General features: G+C 41.6%; 1 protein-coding gene and 2 long non-coding RNA genes across 4 annotated transcripts; 1 reads left to right on the top strand and 2 right to left on the bottom strand.

Annotated features, from left to right (window-relative positions):
- Nucleotides 1–1,293: 1,293 nt before the first annotated feature.
- Nucleotides 1,294–2,573, bottom strand: LOC118300123. The gene is made up of 2 exons (XR_004790045.2): nucleotides 2,375–2,573; nucleotides 1,294–2,250 (listed from the first exon to the last, which is right to left on the bottom strand). It is a non-coding gene; the product is annotated as an uncharacterized LOC118300123 (long non-coding RNA).
- A 1,633-nt stretch (nucleotides 2,574–4,206) lies between these two features.
- LOC118300121 (moesin) lies at nucleotides 4,207–20,857 on the bottom strand. Of its 2 annotated transcripts, XM_035624225.2 has the most exons (13): nucleotides 20,439–20,857; nucleotides 12,039–12,122; nucleotides 11,161–11,256; nucleotides 10,772–11,046; nucleotides 10,573–10,656; nucleotides 10,099–10,245; nucleotides 9,875–9,971; nucleotides 9,608–9,771; nucleotides 9,095–9,225; nucleotides 8,637–8,797; nucleotides 8,441–8,533; nucleotides 6,828–7,058; nucleotides 4,207–6,425 (listed from the first exon to the last, which is right to left on the bottom strand). In XM_035624225.2, the coding sequence occupies exons 1-13, from the start codon at nucleotides 20,448–20,450 to the stop codon at nucleotides 6,261–6,263; spliced, it is 1,740 nt and encodes a 579-aa protein (XP_035480118.1). In that variant the 5' UTR covers nucleotides 20,451–20,857; the 3' UTR covers nucleotides 4,207–6,260. The 2 variants fall into 2 exon arrangements, with proteins under 2 accessions (XP_035480118.1, XP_035480119.1); XM_035624226.2 differs by lacking the exons at nucleotides 10,772–11,046; nucleotides 11,161–11,256; nucleotides 20,439–20,857 and having other exon boundaries at nucleotides 12,039–12,097.
- On the top strand, nucleotides 12,813–19,785 carry LOC118300125. The gene is made up of 3 exons (XR_004790046.2): nucleotides 12,813–12,936; nucleotides 13,139–13,219; nucleotides 16,032–19,785. It is a non-coding gene; the product is annotated as an uncharacterized LOC118300125 (long non-coding RNA).
- Nucleotides 20,858–21,081: the final 224 nt, after the last annotated feature.

The following is a 21,081-nucleotide window of genomic DNA, read 5'->3' as shown; positions in this document are numbered from 1 at the left end:
TTTGACTAAAGAAAAAAAAGAGCTGAATAGATGACGGTTGGAAAGCTGCAAAAATAACATTCCTGAACAAATAAGATTTCATTTCTTTGACCTACTTATACGTGATTGTGCGTTGTGTGGATTTGTTGGGCCTGGGTGTGGTCGTATTAAATGTCTGGACACTTTGAATAATTAGGGTGAAACTACTTTATTTGTGCGAGCACTGTGCCCATCATGAAACTCTCGTGAAAGTCTGACCTCAGAGTGACGCAAACAACGGAGCTCTGTTTATGTCTGTTTTCGTGTTTAACGGGGCACTGATCTTATGAAGAAGAAAAAATATATATATAAAGGAACCTATTACAGAAAGGTTATTCATATGGCTTCAAAACATGTGTGGAAGTCCCGCGCCAGACCAGCATTACTTCAAGAACATTTCCAACAACCTTGGAGGCTAGACGAAACTTGGTTACCGTGTACAGTGCAACTTGACATCTGGACAACCTTCACAAAACGTTATCTGCAAAATCAATACGAGCAACGTGATACAGTTTTTTGGCTGCGGTGCTTGACAATGTCAAATACAAAGATATATTGATATATTTGATATTTTGATTGGAATAAAAAATTAAATACAATTTGAATGATGTAACTGTATATGGGCGTGCCATAAAATACAAGACATGGACCATCTGCAGATCAAACATTATTTAGCATCTTATTGTTAACACTTTATTTGGCTTATGCCAAATGAGCCCAACACACATGATCAGTGTGTCCAAATATTAAAAACAAAAGAGCCCTCGTTTCTGGAGCCATGAGGACACATGACATGACACGACGCCATGTGTAACCAGCCACCTCGTGCAATCATGCAATGACATGCATTAACGTAGTGACGGGTTGTACAGTATGTGAGTGACGCTCACTGACATCACACGATTGTGAAGTTTAAAAAAATAAGGCCTTGACAACAAGGCCTTATTTGGTGTCAACGAGTCAGTGAGAATGCGTTCAACTGTCAAAATGTCTCTTTCTAACACAGGAAATGCAGCATGTCCAAACAGGAAGGGGAAGTGCAGACTGATACGCGCTGTCTTCAGAGAAGTCAGTTAGATGATAAACTTCTGATCGTATAAGATATGCAGAGTTTTGCAGACATAACCCCTGAGAGATCACACGTCAACCTGTAGTAGTTGCCCCCTCGTTCGCCTGCTTTATTAATCGGTTGAAGCATTTTGGTCGATTGTGCCAGCGAACATTGATTCCCGCCAAAAAGCATTGGAGAATAAAATCTGCGAGAACACACGGGGCTCCAGGGCCACGGGTCATATTTTATTGCGCTGCTTTCTGGCATTTTCACTTGCGGAGACATGTGGTCGCACACGTTGGCAGAGAAAGGACACTTAACAAATAAACAAAAAAAGAGAGTCTACTGAATGAAGCAAACACTTGAGCAGGTAACAGATATTTAGCTGTCTAAACAGTTAATTATCACTGTAGGTGGAAACTGAGTGTACATTGACCAGTACATCGATTTGCTCTTTCACAAAAACCCGTGCATTTTTACTCATTCATGTTTCTATCCAAGGCAACATATCTGTGTATGACACTCAAAACCTCACACTAGTGACGCGATGGGTTTTTAAACCGCATTTTTCAAGTTATTTGAACCTTTGTAGCTATTTGGAGGTACATTGTGTGATGGAAATAACAATATGTGGCGCACACGGCTGAGATACAGTATTTGTTGTTGGGTTCAGGCTTTTAAAATATTTTTAACATTAATAATACCGCATTAGCATCAGGTTAAAACTCTGCTTATTCATGAGTTACATAGATTATGATTACTGCGAAATAAAGTGATTGATCATGCCAATAAGCTGTGAAACTGTAATTTTGCACAAGGCTTTTCTAAATGTTGTGCAGTTGTATCCACTAGATGAAACAACGGCTAAACGTCTGTCTACCTTCGGCATTACCACTTTAACCCCTGCGAACAAGATGGTCCTCGTCTACATCCTCAAAAGTTTCGCAGGGGCAACAGCTCCAGCCTCCTGTTTCTTCAGTGTCCCCGGTGTGCAGATCGTCCCGTGAGGGGGGGGGGCAGGTCGGTCTGTGGAGTGACCCCAGGGCGAGCTTGATGTGTCGACAAGTGACACCTCACTTGGGGTATTTGACAAACTGACACTCACTGATACAGAGTGTCAAGCTCAGCTTGTCAAATACACTAAGTGGGGGGCCTGGTCTCGCGCCACTCCAGAGATGGCCCTGCAGAAGAAATGAACAACACACTGGTACCACAAGCATAAACAGGACCTAATACCGAAATACAAATACAACGTGCACATTCATCAGCTCGGTATTTTTAGAAAATAGACGCCAACATTGTTACCTGTGGACGCTGGTGCGGATGAGTCCGAGTGCGGCGCTCCTCTCCCCTCTCGCAGGAGCTCACTGTGATGACACCGCGACACAAGACAGTTCGTTTGACCATTGCGCCCCGGCGCTGCGAAGAGGAAGTCAAAACAAGGAAGATAACTGCAAAGCTAGCTCTCAGGAAATGTGTGGAAATAAAGTGTCAACATGTCACGGTTGTGAAATGCCGTTGAAGGCTTCTTCGTGGCTCACAGTTTCGGAGATAATGGTTTTGCTGAGGCAAACTTTGTCAGTTGTGTTTGCCCTCTGCGGCTTTTTTTCTGCTGTCACTTACTGCTGTGTTCAGAATGGAGGCCTATATGTATATGGTTTTATGATATTGAAAATCAAGGAAGCATGCAACCTGCCATGTGAGATCTAATTACAGTTTCATATCTGCTGTGCAGAGTGCGGGTGGCACTCAAAGGAAGACTGTAGTACATGAACGTGCACATGAAGAGCAGATTTTGATTCTTGAAGCTGACAGGCTGTAGTAAATTTCAGCCCTTTTAAAACACCTTTTTCTTGTTCTCATTCCCAGAGTGTGAATCGCGAATTGCTGGGGATTACGACAAAAATCCGATAAATAATATTTTGAACAAGATAGTTGACGAGTTGAGAATAAGGTATTACAGGGGAAATAACAAGGGGATGTAAGTTCCTGACCACAGGAAGACCAGTGAAGCAAGGAGAGCTATTTACTATACTATTCACTATATAAAAACACTGTATATAGTATGTAACAAAATTAGTATATAGCTAAATTTTGTTATTATGATCATATAAGATTCATGGCAGCTTTTGTCTAAGTAGCAGCTCGAGGGTGTGAATTGTTTCAACACTCCGGTCTGACCAGTAACACAACACAGATAGGGGAAGTTGTATATAAAACAAAGTCACCTCCCTTAGGTGTTGAGAAAGATTCTACTACCTAAACCTGAATTATTTAGCCAACACAAAGAGGGAAGTGTTGTCCACATGCTGCAAGAGATGATGTTAGTTGTTTTCTCTTTTCTTTTAACAAACTAATGATGTGACTGGAAGTTGAAAGTTGTCGGCCGTGAGCTGGAAGCAGCATGTGCAAGAGGAATGTGCCTGTTGAACAATTTAGAGGCAGGGGCCATCTTCAGGAACATTCATGAGTTAAAAATGCAAATCAGATTTTCGGTTGTGCTTTCACCTGCTAGTCACTGTTTAAACCTCAAAGGTGCAGGGGTGAAATTTCAAAAAGGTGTGACAACATGGCGGCATCTGTCTTTAGCCCAAAGCGGGAGCAAAAAGAAAAACTGTCCACCATATTAAAATGTTTTTATTTTGTTTTTGATTCTGTATGTCCTATGTTGTCATGTTTTTTGTAACAGGCCAATAAGATTGTGATTTATAGAGTTTCCTTTGGTAGACTAGGGATAAATCTACCTCAATGGCACATTTCTTGAAATATGCAAACACACTGTGTATACATATGTGATTGAAATGACTGTCTGACAGTCGAAGGATCACTGATGTGAAGTAACTGTCACTTTCAAACTGTGGCAGTGTCACACCCAACACTGGAGACTTGAGGGTAAACTGCCACCGTGTGGCTCATCGCGACACTGCAGCCAGGAGGACAAAGCAACTTTGGATTCGAGCTTGTGAACCAAGAGGCCAGAAGCAGTTTGATTACTGTAATACAGAGGTGACAAAAAGATATTAATATATGACATGCATGTCAAGAATATGGAGTAAATGACATCAATTGCAATTACAGTTTTCATTCTTCATATATTGCAGACATAGTAGTGATAGTAAAATGCAGAAAAGGAAAAAGGCAGTTCAATCTGACTTTTATTCATTTATGAAAGAAAGACTTTAAGCAGCAAGATCTGATGATTAACCTGGGCAAGGCACTGTCTGTCAATTTATAGTATCAATTATGTTTCGGTCCTTTTTTTGATCCGATATTGAGTAGCATCTTTCAATACATTTCTTTGTCACGCGCGGTGACTCGAGTTTCAAATGACACTCCGCTTCTTAAAGGGAGGCGGTGGACACACGTTGCTTCAGGTAGAACATTCAGTGCAGCATCATAAAAGAGTTATTGTCAAAGGCATGGAGAGGTGTCCGATTACAGCAACAACTGCTTTTTCTTTACACGTCATGGCAGATACAAGAACTACACTTAACAAGGGGCACAGACACTGTATATGAAAATACATCTTGGTACAAACGACAAATGTTGATTCAATTACAGACACAAGAATGAAATAAAGAGATATGTTTATCACTAAAATCCATTTACTTTGACCTTTCCAAAATAGTGTAAATAAATCTTTCAAACACTAACTTCTAAAAAATATCTATGAACGAGCCGACCCCTCCTCGTGGCTGTATGCCAAAAGTGCAACGGCACAAGGATGCAAATTTTCATTTTCATACAAAATGTTTTGGCCTGGTTCCATTCATGGAATATTGCAGCAATACGCATAAGTAATAATAATTTCATAACTAAACTGTGGTTTTCCAGTGCATGTTTTACCGAAAAAAATAATATTTTTCTAAATCAAATTCTAGGAAGATTTTATGAAAAACAGAAACTAAAACGGTTCAAGGAGTTACAATTAAACTACAACTTCTATTTTTCTAGGTGAATATTGGCATTTGTTCATTCACTAAAGCCAACTCCACATGTGACAACTAGTGTAATTCCCTTAATTATCAATGCAAAACGGGTCTATTTTTGATTATTAGTTTCACCGATGAGCGGATTTAAAAAAAAAAAAGTCACATAATTAAGGCAAAGTAAAACTCAACTCCAATTTCCCCCCAAAAATTGTCCACTAAATTCTAAATTTAACTGAGGAAGACGCTGATTTAAACTATTTTTGAATAACTGACTTTGCCAGTAAAATTAATTAATCAAATGCCTTAACAAATACCATATTTGCATCAGATATTTGCATCTGTAACAGAAATGCAACTGTCTCCCTTTTGTTGCACAAGAGAGTTCATTTGTGAATTTTTAAAATGCCATGTTAAATCAATTTTCAAGATTAATTATTTATGCAGATTTGAAAGAAAATCAAGAAGTCGTCTGCTTGAGCAGCAACTTTTACACTGAAGCATTGTAGTTGCAAACTGACTTGAAGGTGTTCATATAATGTAAAAACAGACAAAAGATCAAAACAATTTTATCTTTAATATCACATTGTGAGGCGGGGTGTGAATACTGTAATACTTGTAACAGCCGGGGGGAATCTGAACACAGTCAAATGAAGAGTAAATAAATTGTAATACTGCTCGATGAATGGTCCTACCAGACGTGTCAGAGTCATATCACGTGTATTTGCTTGTGTAGATTACAGTGCATTTGGTATGAGTGTAAAACTATGGGCCACATCCTGGGAGGAATATTACTGTCTGAAAGATCCAGCTTGTATGTGAACAGCAGAGATACGTCTACAGGCACAGTTTTTCAAAATGGAATTTTGGATTGGTCTTTGACTCTTTCAATTTGAAATTTGATTAAAACAAATATGACAGAAATATATAAAGAAATCAAAATGCTAACTCAATGTGTTGTGGAATGGGGCGCGAGCCCGTAACTAAAATGCTACATCAACCCCTTTGCGAGGAATGTACTAAAAAAAATACAGTATGTCCCTTTTCAACCAGTGACTTGCCTAAATTAAAAGTTAGGAACAGAAACAAATGGAATTTTTTCCAGATCCGTGTTTGAACATTGTGCGATGCTCTTGCAACCGCGTCATTTTACGGATCTGATTCATTTTTTTGGCGCACAGAGAAAAAAACAGCTTGAGTGAGGCAGGACTGCAGTCCAGGCAGAGAGCCCAGCCATGTGGGCCTTAGCATTGGCGCGCACATCACATGCATTCAAACTCGTCAATGCGCTGTTTGGTATTTCCTGACCGGATCTGTCGCAGGGTCTTGTACTTGTCTCGTCCGGCGCGCATGTTCTCTGCGTGGATCATGTCATTCACCGTTTTCTTGGTCTCGTCCCGAGCGTTGGCCAACTCTGAGCTCAGAGCCTACAAATGAGGTCATTACAGCGTTAATACTCAATTAAACTCACACTGCTGCACCATTAGCAACATATGAGACTCACTTCTGTCTCTAGATGTGCAAAACATTCCAACAACTTCAGTAATTCAGTGACTTGCACTAAACATGTTTTACTTGGCTCAAAATACAAAATTCTAAAAAGTTAAAAGATCTGGTTCTCTTTATCTTCGTCTGATTCTGTGTCATCAAAGAGGTGATGACTTTTATCTGGTTCTGACCAAACAGATGTAAATCACTTCTGGTGGCTTTACATAACTTGCACTACAACAGTGATGTTGTATAAGTGTGATTATATTCAACACATTCTTCCATTTAAGTTTATTACAAGTCAACTGAACGTTGTACAAACTGAGATACGAGCAACTTACGAGTAGATGTTTCTGCAAGCGTTCGTTCTTCTCGGCCTCAGTCATTCGCTCCTCTTCACTGCGGTCCTTGTACGTGGCGGCGTCGGTGAACTCGGCGCTGGCCTCGGCGCTGCTCTCGTCGTTCTCGTCATGCTCGTTCTCAGCGTTGAGCGGCTCCTGCACGTGAGCTGCCATCACTTTGTTTTTAAGCTCCTCTTTGGTTTTCTCCAGGTCCTCCTGCACCACGGTCGCCTGAAGGAACACAGAATAATGACGTGAATGAAGCACCGCTACGAATTTTTGTATCGGATTGTTGATATAAGTAGACAGAGATTCAGAGTACATATCTTGACAACAGTAGATTTTTTTTAAATGAAAAGAGGTACTGATTCTCCACTGGCCCAACGCGTCGACATCAGTGCATTTGCACTGAAAGTGGGACGAGGAGCAGATGCTCCGACATCAATCACTCAGCCTCCGCAGAAACTGGTCTTGAATAGTGTTTGATGGATAAAACTTTCGGTGTTATTATCTGTGTTTTGTTTTTTACTGTAAAAAAAGTTTTCTTTATTTTGCTATACTGTTTAAATACTGTTTAAATGACGTTTAAAATGACTTGTTTGTGTAATATTCTGACTTAATATAAAATATCATGTGTTATTCCCTGTCTTTTTTTGATCTGTTGCTTTTCCTCCTCTGTTTTTACTTCATTGTTTGTAATTAAGCTCTACTGTTTGTGAAAAAATATTAATATGCTGCCATAAGAACAGTAGACCAGAACAGAAGTTTCTCAATGAGTGGATTGTTTACGTTTGCCGAAATGTCCAGACCCAATTTTTCAGACATTTCTGAGTTACAAGTCTGAAAACGACTCAAGGCTCCCGAAGACACGCAGCTATATCAGAGCTTTTTTCTGCCTTGTATAGAAAAAAATTGCTTGTTTTGTTTTCTATATTATTTCTCAGTCTATTAAATAATTTTAATAATTGAAATAGATACAGGAAGTTAAGTATAAATCTGACACAGCCACTTATGAGAGGCTGGAGCGTCACACTGGATGTTTGGCAACATGGAAAGCTCCACTTAGCAAACCAGCCACGACATCATACTGGGTCAACAGAGTTCAACAGGATTTCCTTCACACAAAGAGAACTGTCGGCACCACAAACAGCATGAGTCACACTGCCCAAAATGCATGAAGGGGGCTGGGCTGGCACACGCTTTTTACCAAAAAAGACATGAGGCAAGCTGGGAGCATTCGCCCCTCCCCCAAAGCCCCCGCACAACAGGACACCAGGAATGTCTGTCCTCACTGTGCCACAGGGGAGGGGCTACATGGTCAGCACAATGTCAGACTGATACCTTTTAATTTGTGTTCATGCTGGAAATCTAAAAAAAAATATTATTTCTGCATTCATATATCTTACACAATATATTTATATGATTATTATCATTCCACAATGTCTTTTTTATGTATTTAATATTGAATATTTTGCATTTCCATACTATGGATGCAAGTCATGTAAAAACTTTTCCAAGTGAATCAGTTTCATCTTTTTCCAACGACGAGCAGGATATTACTCCATGCTCTTTGATACGTTCATTTTTTTAAACTACGACTGACAGTAGCAGACCTTGTGCTGCCACTGTACTGCCTCCTCTTCCTTCTTCTGTTTGGCATCCTCCAGGAGGGAAATCTTTGAAGTCAGGTCCGCCAACTCCGTGGCCTAAAAGAACACACAAATTTTCAGCCTTCAACATCTATTACTTTTGTTGTTGTTGTTAATCTTTAATACATAAGAAAAGACAAATAGTTTTTTGATAACTGACCAGGTGTTCTTGGTTCTTCATCTGGTTCTCGGACTGCTGCAGCAGTGCCATCTTGGCATCCTCAGCACCTCTCAGGTCAGTCTCCAGGCGCTCAGCCTCCTCCTGTGCTCGCTTCCTCTCCTGCTCCAACTCCAGAGCCCTCTGTGTTTGCTCCTCCAACTCTGCAGACACACACACACACACAGACACACACAGACACACACACACAAACACACACACAAACACACACACACACACACACACACACACACACACACACACACACACACACACACACACACACACACACACACACACACACACACACACACACACACACACACACACACACACACACACACACACACACACACACACACACACACACACACACAGGTGAGCGCGATGTGAGAAAAACACTGTCCCTGCTCATTACAGTGCGACAACAAGCGTCGCTTGAACACAGACGATTCGCTCACCTTGTTGAGCTTTTTTTGTCTGCTCCTCAATTTGCCTCAATCTCTCCATCAACTCTTCTTTTTCCTTTTCGATCTTCTCCTTTTCCTTTTCTGCAACTTCCCGTTTCCTCTTTTCATTCTCCAGCAGTGCTCTGATAGAAACACAGACAGTGCATGAAATACAACATATATTATACAGTAATCTGGAGGCTGTTGAAAGTAGAGCAGATTATCACCTGGGGTTTAAAATGACACTATTTTACACCCCACTGCACAAGAGTCACACACAAGGGCTTCGGTGTTAGAATCAGAATTTCTATAGTTGTGTTGCAAAGGACAAAAGTGACCCTCCTGTTGCATGATTTATTTCTAAAGCTGGTCACTCTGCTGCAATGTACGACAACAAACTGTGTTTATTACATGTTTGGTACACTCACAGTTATAGTTTACTAAATTACCTGAAACACCAGAAGTCACACAGTGTGATCGAATCAAATTTCCTTTTTTTCCAGACAACAGCGACGCAACTCTTACCTCTCCATCTTCTTGTGGTTCTTCTCCTCCCGAGCCTGAGCCTTCATCTGCTGCACTTCAATGGTGTCAGGTTTGCGGCGGCGCATGTACAGCTCGTGGTTGCCCATGCACAGAGCCAGAATGCGCTTGTTGATGCGAAGTCTCGGAGCATAGAATACAAAGTCCTAACACGAGACATTTAAAACAAAAAATCAGAACTCGAACAAAGACTTGTAAATACAGATTATTGAATTGTTACAAGTTGTTTGTTATAGAGGGTTTACATACAGGGGCTTTTTTGTCAATTGGTTTGATGACAAACTTCTTGTCATTGAAGGAAATGTTCCTTATTTCACTCCAAGGAAATCCAATTTTGGGTGTCATTCTGTTGAAGAAAAATTCCCCCCCAAAAAACTGGGTCAGGTGCTTTACATTGGACAGGAACTAGTGATGATATTGCACAGCAATCATGCAAAACATTTTTATCGCTTTAGCGTTGTGCGACCACTCACTTGTCATTCTGTTCGTAAATGTTGAGTCCCAATGCGTCCACTCCCAACCACAGCTCGGTTCCTTTCTTATTCTTGATGTTGAAGTAGTTGACTCCATACATTTCAAGGTCTTGAGCGATCTTCAGATACTCCATCATGGATTCCTCTCTGTGGACAAACAACAAGACGTGGCTTTAACAAGCACTCGCTGACCCTGAGCTCCAGGTGGCAGCGGCGTGTCATGTACCGCAAAGCTGAAAATCAGCCTTGACGAAAACAAGACAAAGGAAGAGGAAAGTTCAAGCTACACATTTTCAAGGCAGCAGAGTTAGATTGCGACACTCTGCAACACTGAGGAGAAGCAGTTTGACAGACATTCCGGACAGAATCAGCTACAATAGTCTCTCAAATGTCCATTACGATCAGAGAGTGAAAGATCATCTTGAGATAGCAAGGGGGCAAAGATATTTGTGACCACGTGTTCACTCAGGTTACCTCATCATGCCCTTGTGCTCTTCGTGCCACACTTGAATCCTCTCTTCCCACTGTTCCTTGTTGAGTTTGTGCTGGTCCAGAACCCTGTGAACACAAGACATCCGAGCGTCAGAAAGGCTCTCACAAACACACACTGGCTGAAAGGTGACATCGGTGTGTCAGATAGAGATGAAGATAACGACGATGGGAGCTGTGTTACCTCTGAGGCAGCAGCTGTTCACTGGACAGGTAGCCCGGTATGTGGGCTTCCTTATTGTAGTCGGCGTACTTGGCCTGGACCGCATAGGAGGCCAGGAGGACTGCTGTCTCTGGGGGGCAGTAAATGTCGTCGTTTAAGATTCCCTCCTTTACCTGCAGGAAGAACAGCCGCTGTGTGGCGTCCTGGATCAACTCCTCGGTCACATCCTCGGGGAAGAATTTGGCACGGAACTTAAACAGCAGCGGGCTTTCCTTCCTCACATCCTGGGCTGTCACCTAAAATAAGACGTGACACGGGTGAGGGGGCTGCGTTCCTGAAAATAGACTTGAGTCGCACTAAAGAGTTCAATCTTGACAAAAATGGCCAAAGTGTAGTGCTGTAAAGCTCACCTTCTTATTGAGCTTGAGCCATGTTGAAAAACCCTTTGTGTCCTGGTACTGGAGTCCAAAGTACCAGACCTCCCGCAGCCCAATGGTCTTCACCACCTTTGAACATAAAAAGCAGAACTATTGTTAACATGTCTTCGCTCCAGAACACATCCACTCTGCACAAACAGGGAACACAAAATTAACATAAGGAAATACTTTTGAACAAACCAAAAAAAATCTATATATGACTGCATATCCTAAAGTGCCTGTTTAATTTGAAATTGAATTGAATTAATCAATTAATCCTCTAAACTTTTCATGGTTCCAGCTTCTCAAATGTGAAAAATCTGCTGCTTTTCCTTTTCTTACATTGCAGTTGATTGATTATCTTCAGGTTTTGGACGGTAGGTCGGAGGAAACAATACATCTGATGTCATCATCTCAGGCTCAGAGCAATTGTTATGGACATTTTTCGATTTGCACTATTAACAATTATTAGATTAATTGAGAAGACAATCAACAGATAATCGATAATGAAAACAGTTGCAGCTGTGGTTTGTTACACAGCCACTTCCAAACATAAAACATAAAACTACAAGTACCGTCATTATGAGACATGAGATAAATGAGTAAAGATTTTTGTTTTTTATCATAAAATAATTTTTTAGATCCACAGCTGTCTACTTAGTGTGGTAATTACACTGGAGGATGCCAACTGCTGCTGTTATTTGTTTTCAGTATTAAGTTGATGATCATAAATAGTATGTTTGGCATATAAAAACAAACAAAAACTTAAAAAAATTATAATATTGGTAACTTTAGCTTACAAATTAAGTTTGATTCAAAAGTTTGTTACTGTCATTGGAAAGCCCACAGGGCTGCTCACGAGTTTCTCATACCTGGTCGAAGAGCTGCTTCCCTGTTGTATTGGGCTGAATGGCAAACTCCAGCTCAGCATCCATGGTGGTGACTCTCACACTAATCTGAAGAAGAGAGCACAGTTTGAATAATGAGCCACTGTTACATTCTGACATTCTCAACACTGGATGTCAATATATGTCATGTATATCACTTGTATATCAATTATCAACCATCCATTTCTACATTATTACTCTTGTTATGGTCAGTCAAAGAAACTGATCATGTTTACTTCTTCAGTTTTGAATTTGGTTTTATGCTTTCAGCAATCACCCGTTTGAAAAAAACACTCAACTTAATATAATTGACACATACCTCTGGCATTAGAAAGCAAACTGCAAGATCAAAACTGAAATCTCATTGTTACTCTATGAATAATTTGAAATACTCAAAATGGTGCACCAAAAGTGGTAGTGAAAATGAACTATAAACCTTACATTAAAAGATGATATGATCCCATCACTTTCTACACAAATATGCTGATTTTGAATTAAAACACTTAAATATAAAATCAGTTGGACACACCCAGCAGCAACACACATTCCTCACTTCACACACTCAACAGGCCATGTCTGTTGGAAAACAAGCCAACTCCACAGTCCAATTAAACAATAATCATATGATGAAATAAAGATGTATTTTTTCATATCTGTAGAACGAAAGAAGGATCATGTCTCTGGGTTCCACGCTGTGTCAATGTGGCTCTGTCTCAATACAGAACTTATCGGCAGGAAGTAACCACATCCTCTGGTGGCTGGGCCCTGCGAGGCACTGAAGCTGAACACTGAGCTCTCTTGAGAGTCGTCTACATCCTGCCATGTATCAGGCAAACCTGCCAGCTGCCGTCACCGAATTCAACAAGGACGGAATGTGAAGAAGGTTTGTTTCCTCTTCAGGTAGCATGCTGGTTGTTTAGCCAGAGAGGCACTTTTTTATTCAAGTTTGTGGATTGCAAAATGATATGTCAAAATGTTGAATACATTTATTTAACCTTAGCAATCACCCTCAATAAGGAGAACAATTGATTCTGTACTTAGTAAACTGACTATGTTGGCATTTCTCATGTTCTCTGCCCTCTAAGAGATGAGGAGACCAGCAGCGTGCATCTTTATTGGGAAATAACTGCGCGGGCTGAGGCCCACGCCTGCCCTGAACAACAAAGGTATGCATTATCTCCCAGTTGCGGGGCTGATTAGAGTTGCGTTCTTTTCCATTCATGTCAGCAGGACCCCATTTACTGCTCAGGACACTTGCCCCTCTGTCACTTCCTGTCATCGGCAGCGGTTTAAGTTGGAGTGAAACCCACAGTGAGGCCGTACACCGAATAGCCCAGTTTTCTTGACAAACAACTCTTTACACAACTCTGACATTAGACGAGCATTTTTTCCATTCATGCAGATCAGAGTTCAGTTCACGACCACACTGCTTAGGTGTAAGCTCTTTCATTTCCTGTGTGTCTGAACGGAACATCTCTCATGAAAAAGGAACTGCGCTCATAAATGTTCTGCCTGGTTAGGGTGTGCCTCTCACAGCCAGAAAGAAAAAACACAACCCGCTATTATTAGCGCTTGCCCAGAAACACCTCCCTCAGGCCCATGTGTCAGTTTCCATGACTTATTCTTAACTGGGTTTTTCAAAATTATACTCAACAAATAATTTTCTCATAATTTTTCTTTTGGAATATGAATCCTGTTTTCCCTGACTGCCTGAGACTTTGATATTTTTAATATTTGATTTATCCATACACATATAGCTGTGTTCTACTGCTTCTATTGGCCACATAAATTATAAAGGTCTTTTTCATCTTCTGAAACATGATGTGATTTTATCAAGGTAATTCTTTGTACCAAAAAGGCAATGAATATTTCTGACGTTCTCTATCACAAACCAACATATAGCACTGATTAATCTATATGAATATAAAAACATAATATGGTGTACAAGGTGACAGTATTATAGTACGCTGCTGATGAAGGCACCACATGAAAACTTCACTTAATGCCATTAGTTGTTGAAATATTTCAGCTTGGACCAAATTGTTGGGCCTATGTAATCACCAACAGGCTGACCTACACTGTCTTCCACAGAGCCCCGATGTTAGTGTGGCTATAAATCAATTTAATTTACAAATCTGTGAAGGCAAAAACAGAACACATGAAATCTGCGTGACCCCATTAACCCCATCAAGAGAGAAAATTAAAAGCACTGACTGTCAAAACAAGTTTGTTTTACAATGAAATGGCTATTGAGGCACATATTCTATAATGGAGAAGTAACCCCAAAAGTGAACCCTGACAAACCTTGTCAGGCCGAGGACACAAAACTACTTTACTACTAAAATCACAGAGAAGGTTATTTAAAGATGCAGAGCAGCTAAAAAAGGCTGATTAAAGTACTGTTAGAATATTATTATACTACTTGTCTCCACTAACATACACTTTGATCAAACATCGCACATTTGGGAGCATCCCCTTCATGTTAAAAAATCCACCATACCCTGTATGTTACAGAAACGTCAAACGTTGTAATGTCAAAATGTTCTCTGGGAGCACTCTCCATTGCAGCAATCAGTCACTACTCTCACATTGTTATGTGATGGGGCTGCTCGCAGCCACAATCCTTCCAACTAAAGCAGAGACAACAAATAAGATGCCAGTTAGTTGTTTTAGAAGCAAGAGGGAACAAAAAATGTTGTTCTAGGATTGTCCCCAACACTAAGAACAATAATCCTGGTTCATTATACACTGCCATGAGTGCTCAACAAAAAGGTCCCGTGCAACAAAAAAAGGCAAAAAAACGCCTTTTGAGAGTGGTCACTCGAGCTGAGCAGCAAATGTCATTACAGCCTGTACATTTACAGACCATGTGAAGTGCAACGGAAATAACCGGGGTATCTATACATATGGCGTCTGACAAATCTGAGTCACACTCCTGAGTCATCCCATCCATAACAGTCATGCAAGGTCGGCAAACAAGGTCAACAATTCCTCCACAATGGATCCACCCTGGTAACCGCAGCAACCGTGCGGACTACCCCCCTGCTACCTCAGCTTATCTGAAAGACAAACTGTGGACAATAATGGCACAAACACACAGTCTAATCGGCCCACTCCGAAGAGCTATGTCAAAAATGTGCGGTTGGTAACAGTATGTGAAATCTAGACCCCTTAACGGTGTCACTGCCAGCGACATACAGTTAACAGTTAAGGTAATGCCAAGCTGAATGTGAAGTGTGAAAATGTGGGAACATGTGATGGTGATGATCCTGTGTGAAGCACTTGTCATGACATCGCCTTCAGCTAATCATACAAGAGTTTGGAGTGAGCTACCAGGAAAATATTCAAGGAGCAAAAAATCCAATATATTTGTAAGCAAAAGTTTGATGTGAATTGTGGGCAAAACAAATCTCCTTGTTGCTGTATGCACTATTTTACATCTGTAGACAGATGTTGTTGCCTGAAGAGAACAAACTGGTTGACAGGAAGAGGCAGAATGGAGAAGAGGATGAGGTTCATTTTAAGTGGGGGCAGTACACACAAAGGAGGGGGGTCTTTTAGAACTGTTTCCCACGACCACGAGATACCATCCTTGCGGCTTTTAATCAAAAACAACCATGACAGTTATAGAGACCGCTGCTCCATCATCTGCATTCAATCCACCACTCTCGTAGATTCCAGTTTACTGAATGCACTGCCTCACTTGTCACTTTACATTAGCAAACGTCATGTTTCCTGAATTGTCCAATCCTGCTACCTGCTTTGTTTTGTGCGTGGTATAACTAACACACCTGAAAACGTATATCACGTGACCATTCGGGTACACTGGGCACGCAAGAGCCAGTGTAAACAGGAAGCAGTGGCTTACTTTGAGAAAATACTACGGACGAGAAACAACAATGATGAAAAGTAAGATGAGGGATTTCTTTTCTTGGACGGACACAAGGTGGAACTAAAGTAAGTGTTTTGCCTTCACAGCTGGCAGTCGCGTTGTGACTGATGAGAACCAACCAGGAAGCGAATGTGGGTAACTGCGTCATCCTTTCCAAACGTCTGTATTTTTGCCCGTCCATGCTACAACGCAGCCCCGGAGATTTCAAACTAAAAAGGGGCGAGCAGTGTTTGCAAACTTCTCCGTTTCACGCTTCGACACGAAAACGTAGCAATGTGGATGTAGCGACAGCAGCATATGTAGGATGTCTGTGCGGAGCAACTCTGGAACATCTGCAGATACAGAGCAAGAAAGTGTTTACCACACAAAGACAAGAAGTCGAGTGATACAAACCCCATGCTCTTCTGTCTGAAGTGTGCAGTAATACGTTGGCTATTAGCTGACTGTATTGGTGTGCTTACATAATTCTTTTATTATGTACACAGTTTGAACTTTGCTGGCTCGAGGTCTGTACAAGACAATTTATCATAATTATCGCCAATCAGTCACAGTTTATTAATCTGGCATAGATTATATACCCTAAAACACATCTTTATCTGATTTAACCCAAAATTGAAAAGAATGTTTTGATTCCAGCTGCGCCTATGAAAGAAGAAAAGAAATCAGAATGACCACATGAGAATAGATAATATATCAGTAACAACAAAGTACTCACTGTCAGAAGTTTGATTTTCTCACAACCTTCCAAAACAGAAAACATTAAACTAGCGATGTGCATGAAAACCCCTGAAGTTTTGATGGTAGCTTGTCCACCACTTCCACTTCTACACACTGTTAATCTGCTCTGCTATGTTCTCAGCCGACTCATTTAATCCCCTGCGGAAATACCTCTGGCTCTTTCCATTCACCATTTCTCCATGGACACACTGTTAAAGGGTCCTCATAACAAGAAAACTGCTGCTGTCATGACTTCTACATAATGGGCCAGAATGGTAAGTTATGCTCAAATTTTGTTTAGTAATAATGGTGATATGCTGTTTCCGTATTAGCGGATAGAAAAGTGTCAAGTGTTAATGTGATTGACATTATTCACCAGATATGATTATTGAAAAACTGGTTCAAATACAGGCCATCTGTCTGCTGTAGTAACACTGACATGGTTTCTACACAGCAGGTAGGAAAATGAGAGTGCAAACGCCTACTGTTCAACTAGGTCCATACAATAGTTCAATAATTGTTGCAACAAACATTGGATCAGATTTTAGCAATAAAAGCCAAAGAGAAAACAGTTTGTGTGTTTGTTTAGTGCTTACGAAAAAACGGAAATGAAATTTTATTTAAACTGGTTCCTTGATAAAGCAGATAATAATCCGCAACTATGCTTTAGTCTATCAATGTTAATTAAATCTAAACTACCAAGGGCTCCATTAGGATGTAAGATCACTTCAAAAATCCGTTCCGACGCTGATAAACATGGACCCAAGGCAGACCCTGAACGTGTAGCAGTGCTCTCATGCAATCTGAAGTGGAGCCTGGTATCTGACGACCACGCTGGGGGAGGCAGGGAGGAGAGCAGCAAGACCGTAATGTGAAAGTCCATATAAGGCTGCAGGCGAGGAAATTACCAGAAGGAACTGATGTAAGTGCAGAAATCTTGAGTCACAACATGGCTTCCTTGGGAAACCGGGGCAGTGCCAAGAGGAGTCTGGCCAAAGGCAGAGTTTCTCAATAATTACTGCTTTTGTGAGCCATCAAGGTTTTGTATTCCCCTCAAACACTGAATAAATAATCTATGTTTGAAAAAGCCAGGGAACCGAATCAGTTGATGGAAAAAAAAGAAGTATTTTTAATCTATGACTCTTTTTACCCCCCGAGAGAAGCTTGTTCAAACCTCAAAGTGGAAACACTACTTTCTCTGGGTATTTGCTGAATCAGTGTGTCTAGCTTCCTTTTCTCACACGCCGTGTCCTCTGCACGTTCACATGGCGGCGAGCTTTACCTAATGAAGCAAACTGTGTGTCGCAATAACAGGTCCACCAGTTGCACTTATCTTGGAAAGAAATAACTTTGCGACCTAGTAGTCTAATGCATTTCGGCTTTTCTGCATCCGCACTAAAGGAACAAAATACTGTCTACACACATCGCTCCCTATAGTTCATATTTTTCCTTACTTTGAGCACATAACATGTTGCTTATTAATGAATATAAGCCTCACTGTCTATCCTATCCCACAATACTATGGTCACAATCCTTTGACCATGTATTCTTTCCAATACCAGTTTCCCCTTTTCTAACCCTTTAACATGTACGACGGAGCTGCACCCGCGCCGCAGAGCACCTGTGCTTGTGAACTGATCCTGACGGGCAAACAGCTTCTGTTCTAATCAAATCAAAAATAACCCTTCGTCTATACAGCTCCTTTTGTGCCAAGATGCAATACAAGATGCTTAACAAAACAGTCGAAATACACCTATATAAAATAAAATGCAACACTGCTGCGATAAAATAATTTCCAATAAAATGAGTTGAGAGAATGCTAAACTAAAGAGGTTAGCTTTGAGGTCCCCAGGTGTTACTGCAGTACTCGGTTACTGTTACTGCAGTATTCTGCTGTACCTAAAGTACTGTAGGCAGCTACTCCTGTGTTGTTTACAGTAACAGCATCTCAGCTGCGCTGATCAGAGATTTGGCACAAACACTGACACTAAGTGGAGGACTATAAATATGTGTCAAGATGATAATAAACACTTGCAGTGGAAAACTTGCAGTAGTAAAGAGTCCCTTTACTAGAAACAGGATGTGAACCTTCTATAATTCTGATCAATGATGTGTCACATGGTGTTTTTCTTGTTTTGTTGTAAAAAAAAAAAAAATTGCACTTAAAACTTAAAATATAAAATTGCCAATTCATCGCTAATAAGTAACTACTTAATAATCCAGTTGTGTCCAAAATATTTACTAGGAAAAATCCCACAATAGAATCACCGAAAACTATATATTACAACGCTGATACGATTAGAGGAATTCCTTTGGGGAAGACAAGGGCACTAAAGACGTTTAAATGCCAGGATGCTGGAACATATTTCTGGTTGACAGCTGGAAAAAGAATGTGGAGGAAGTACAGTACTGGCAGAAACAATACTGCAGGAAGAGAACAGGTACAACCCTCGGTACATTCTATTTTTCTCTGTGTAATTTTGGAAGTGTAGGAGTTCACGAGTCCATTGTCATATGTAAAGCCAATAGTGATACATGTGCATGTATTTCAATAATGTATTACTACACTCATATTTAATGAGTTTAAGATAAGTGCTGAAAAAGAGTCGTTTTTTATAATGTGGGGGTAATTTATGAACCTAAAGCATGCACCCTGGGAAGAAATCAGAGAAGGTATTTTATAATATACTACTATTGGAATCACCGTTCTTATCCACGTCAATGTCTTTGTGCGTGGATCACATCTCCTCTCCAGGGCCCCAGAAGTGGCTCTTTCTGTACCGGAGCGTCCCCCTTTCCATTATCAGACCGTGCCTTGTGTTGGTGTATCGCAGCTGAGATTTGGAGCTACTGTGCACAGACACCCACAGACTGACCGCACACAGATTTCCACTGGTCCAACCCAATAAAGCAGGACGCTGAGTCAAAGAAGCCAAAACTCACAGCCCTCGTCTGGGGGGGGGGGGGGGCAAACAGAGGAGCAGAAGGGGGGTTCTTGAAACCACTTTTACCTTCCTTCGCCGCTGATGAAAAAAACCCTGAGCTGAAATGTTGGGCCCTTGGTGAATCCTGAGTTATTTTCAATATAAAGCCTGTGCCCGTGCCGCCCCCCCCCCCCCCCCCCCCCCCCCCTCCATCCCCTTCTCTTTGTTCTGAGAACATCCAGCACCACCACAGCTCCTGGGGCTCTTCTCTTATCAGGGGCAAACACACCCATGCGTGCTTGGGGGGGGGGGGGGGGGGCGACCTCTCTCTCCTCTCCGTGACACATTTGGCCCCCATTTTTGCTCCAGATTTGAGCAGCACAGCTGTGGCCCCGAGTGAGGTAGCCTGCGAGCTAGTCCCCCCGACCGGAGGCCACACAGACCGAAACCCCCTTCCTGGTTCTAAAAAGAAAAGCCTGACTTAGTGGTCTTCTTTTACAGACGTGAGCTCACACAGTAACTGTAATGTAACGAGCCGTGGCCCCTGAGGGACTGATGTGATTTAAGAGGCGATCATTATTAATGAACACACGGGCGGGAGCGGGCACGCGCAGGCGCGCGCGCGCACACACGACTAACGGAAAGTCCCCCCGGTGCGCGAGTTTGAAAGGATGGAACGGATTTATAAAAAAAAAAATAATAATCCGTTATATGAACCGAGGACGCAGTTATTGCTACTTGAACGTTGATTCGAAGCAACACACGTGAAACACTGCGGGAAGCGAAGTGTCGAGAGAGAAAGAGAGAGACACAAAGACAGTTTGTACTCGGAGACGCAGCTGTCCGTCTTACCGTTTTCGGCATCTTTCCTTTCGTTTGTGTCCGGTCCTCTCGGGTTTGTGGAATTGTTCGTATGATTTTATGTAGCGAGTTGTTAAACGAGACGAGCGGTGAGCGAGAGAAAACGGAAAACTTTTTTTCCCATCAGAACAACGGCGCCAAACAAAAAGAAAAACGCCTTCCCGTCCCCAGGACACGGACGCTGCTTTTTGAGCAGAAGAGCTTCGAACCGTGCGCTGGTCAAAAATGTCCCCCGTCCTTTTTTCTTCTCTCCTCTTTGTTCCGCCTCACAGTGAACTGGACCGGGAGGGAGCTCGAGTTCCTGCTAACGGTACCGCAGCCTGCACGAAAAACCACACCCAGGCCGATGACAGGACAGCAGCAGCAGCGGCAGCAGCCAGGCAGACAGACTGCGAAAGAGGCTTCAGGCCAGCAGACCCCGCCCGCCGCCGCCGCCGCATCATCATCATCATCATCATCATGGCCGCTTCACACAGGCACCGGCCGGAAAAAGTTCCGCAGCACTTTCACTCTCATCACAGACTCGCCAGCTGAAATGAACCAGGACATTTGAAAATATATATATATATATATATATATATATAAATAAATATTTGCCGTCGACTACTAAATTAATCGCCAACTCCATTAAGTT

This window comes from Scophthalmus maximus, chromosome 2, assembly GCF_022379125.1.
Source record: "Scophthalmus maximus strain ysfricsl-2021 chromosome 2, ASM2237912v1, whole genome shotgun sequence".
Lineage (NCBI taxonomy): Eukaryota > Metazoa > Chordata > Actinopteri > Pleuronectiformes > Scophthalmidae > Scophthalmus > Scophthalmus maximus.
This window is presented reverse-complemented; position numbering and strand designations above follow the sequence as displayed.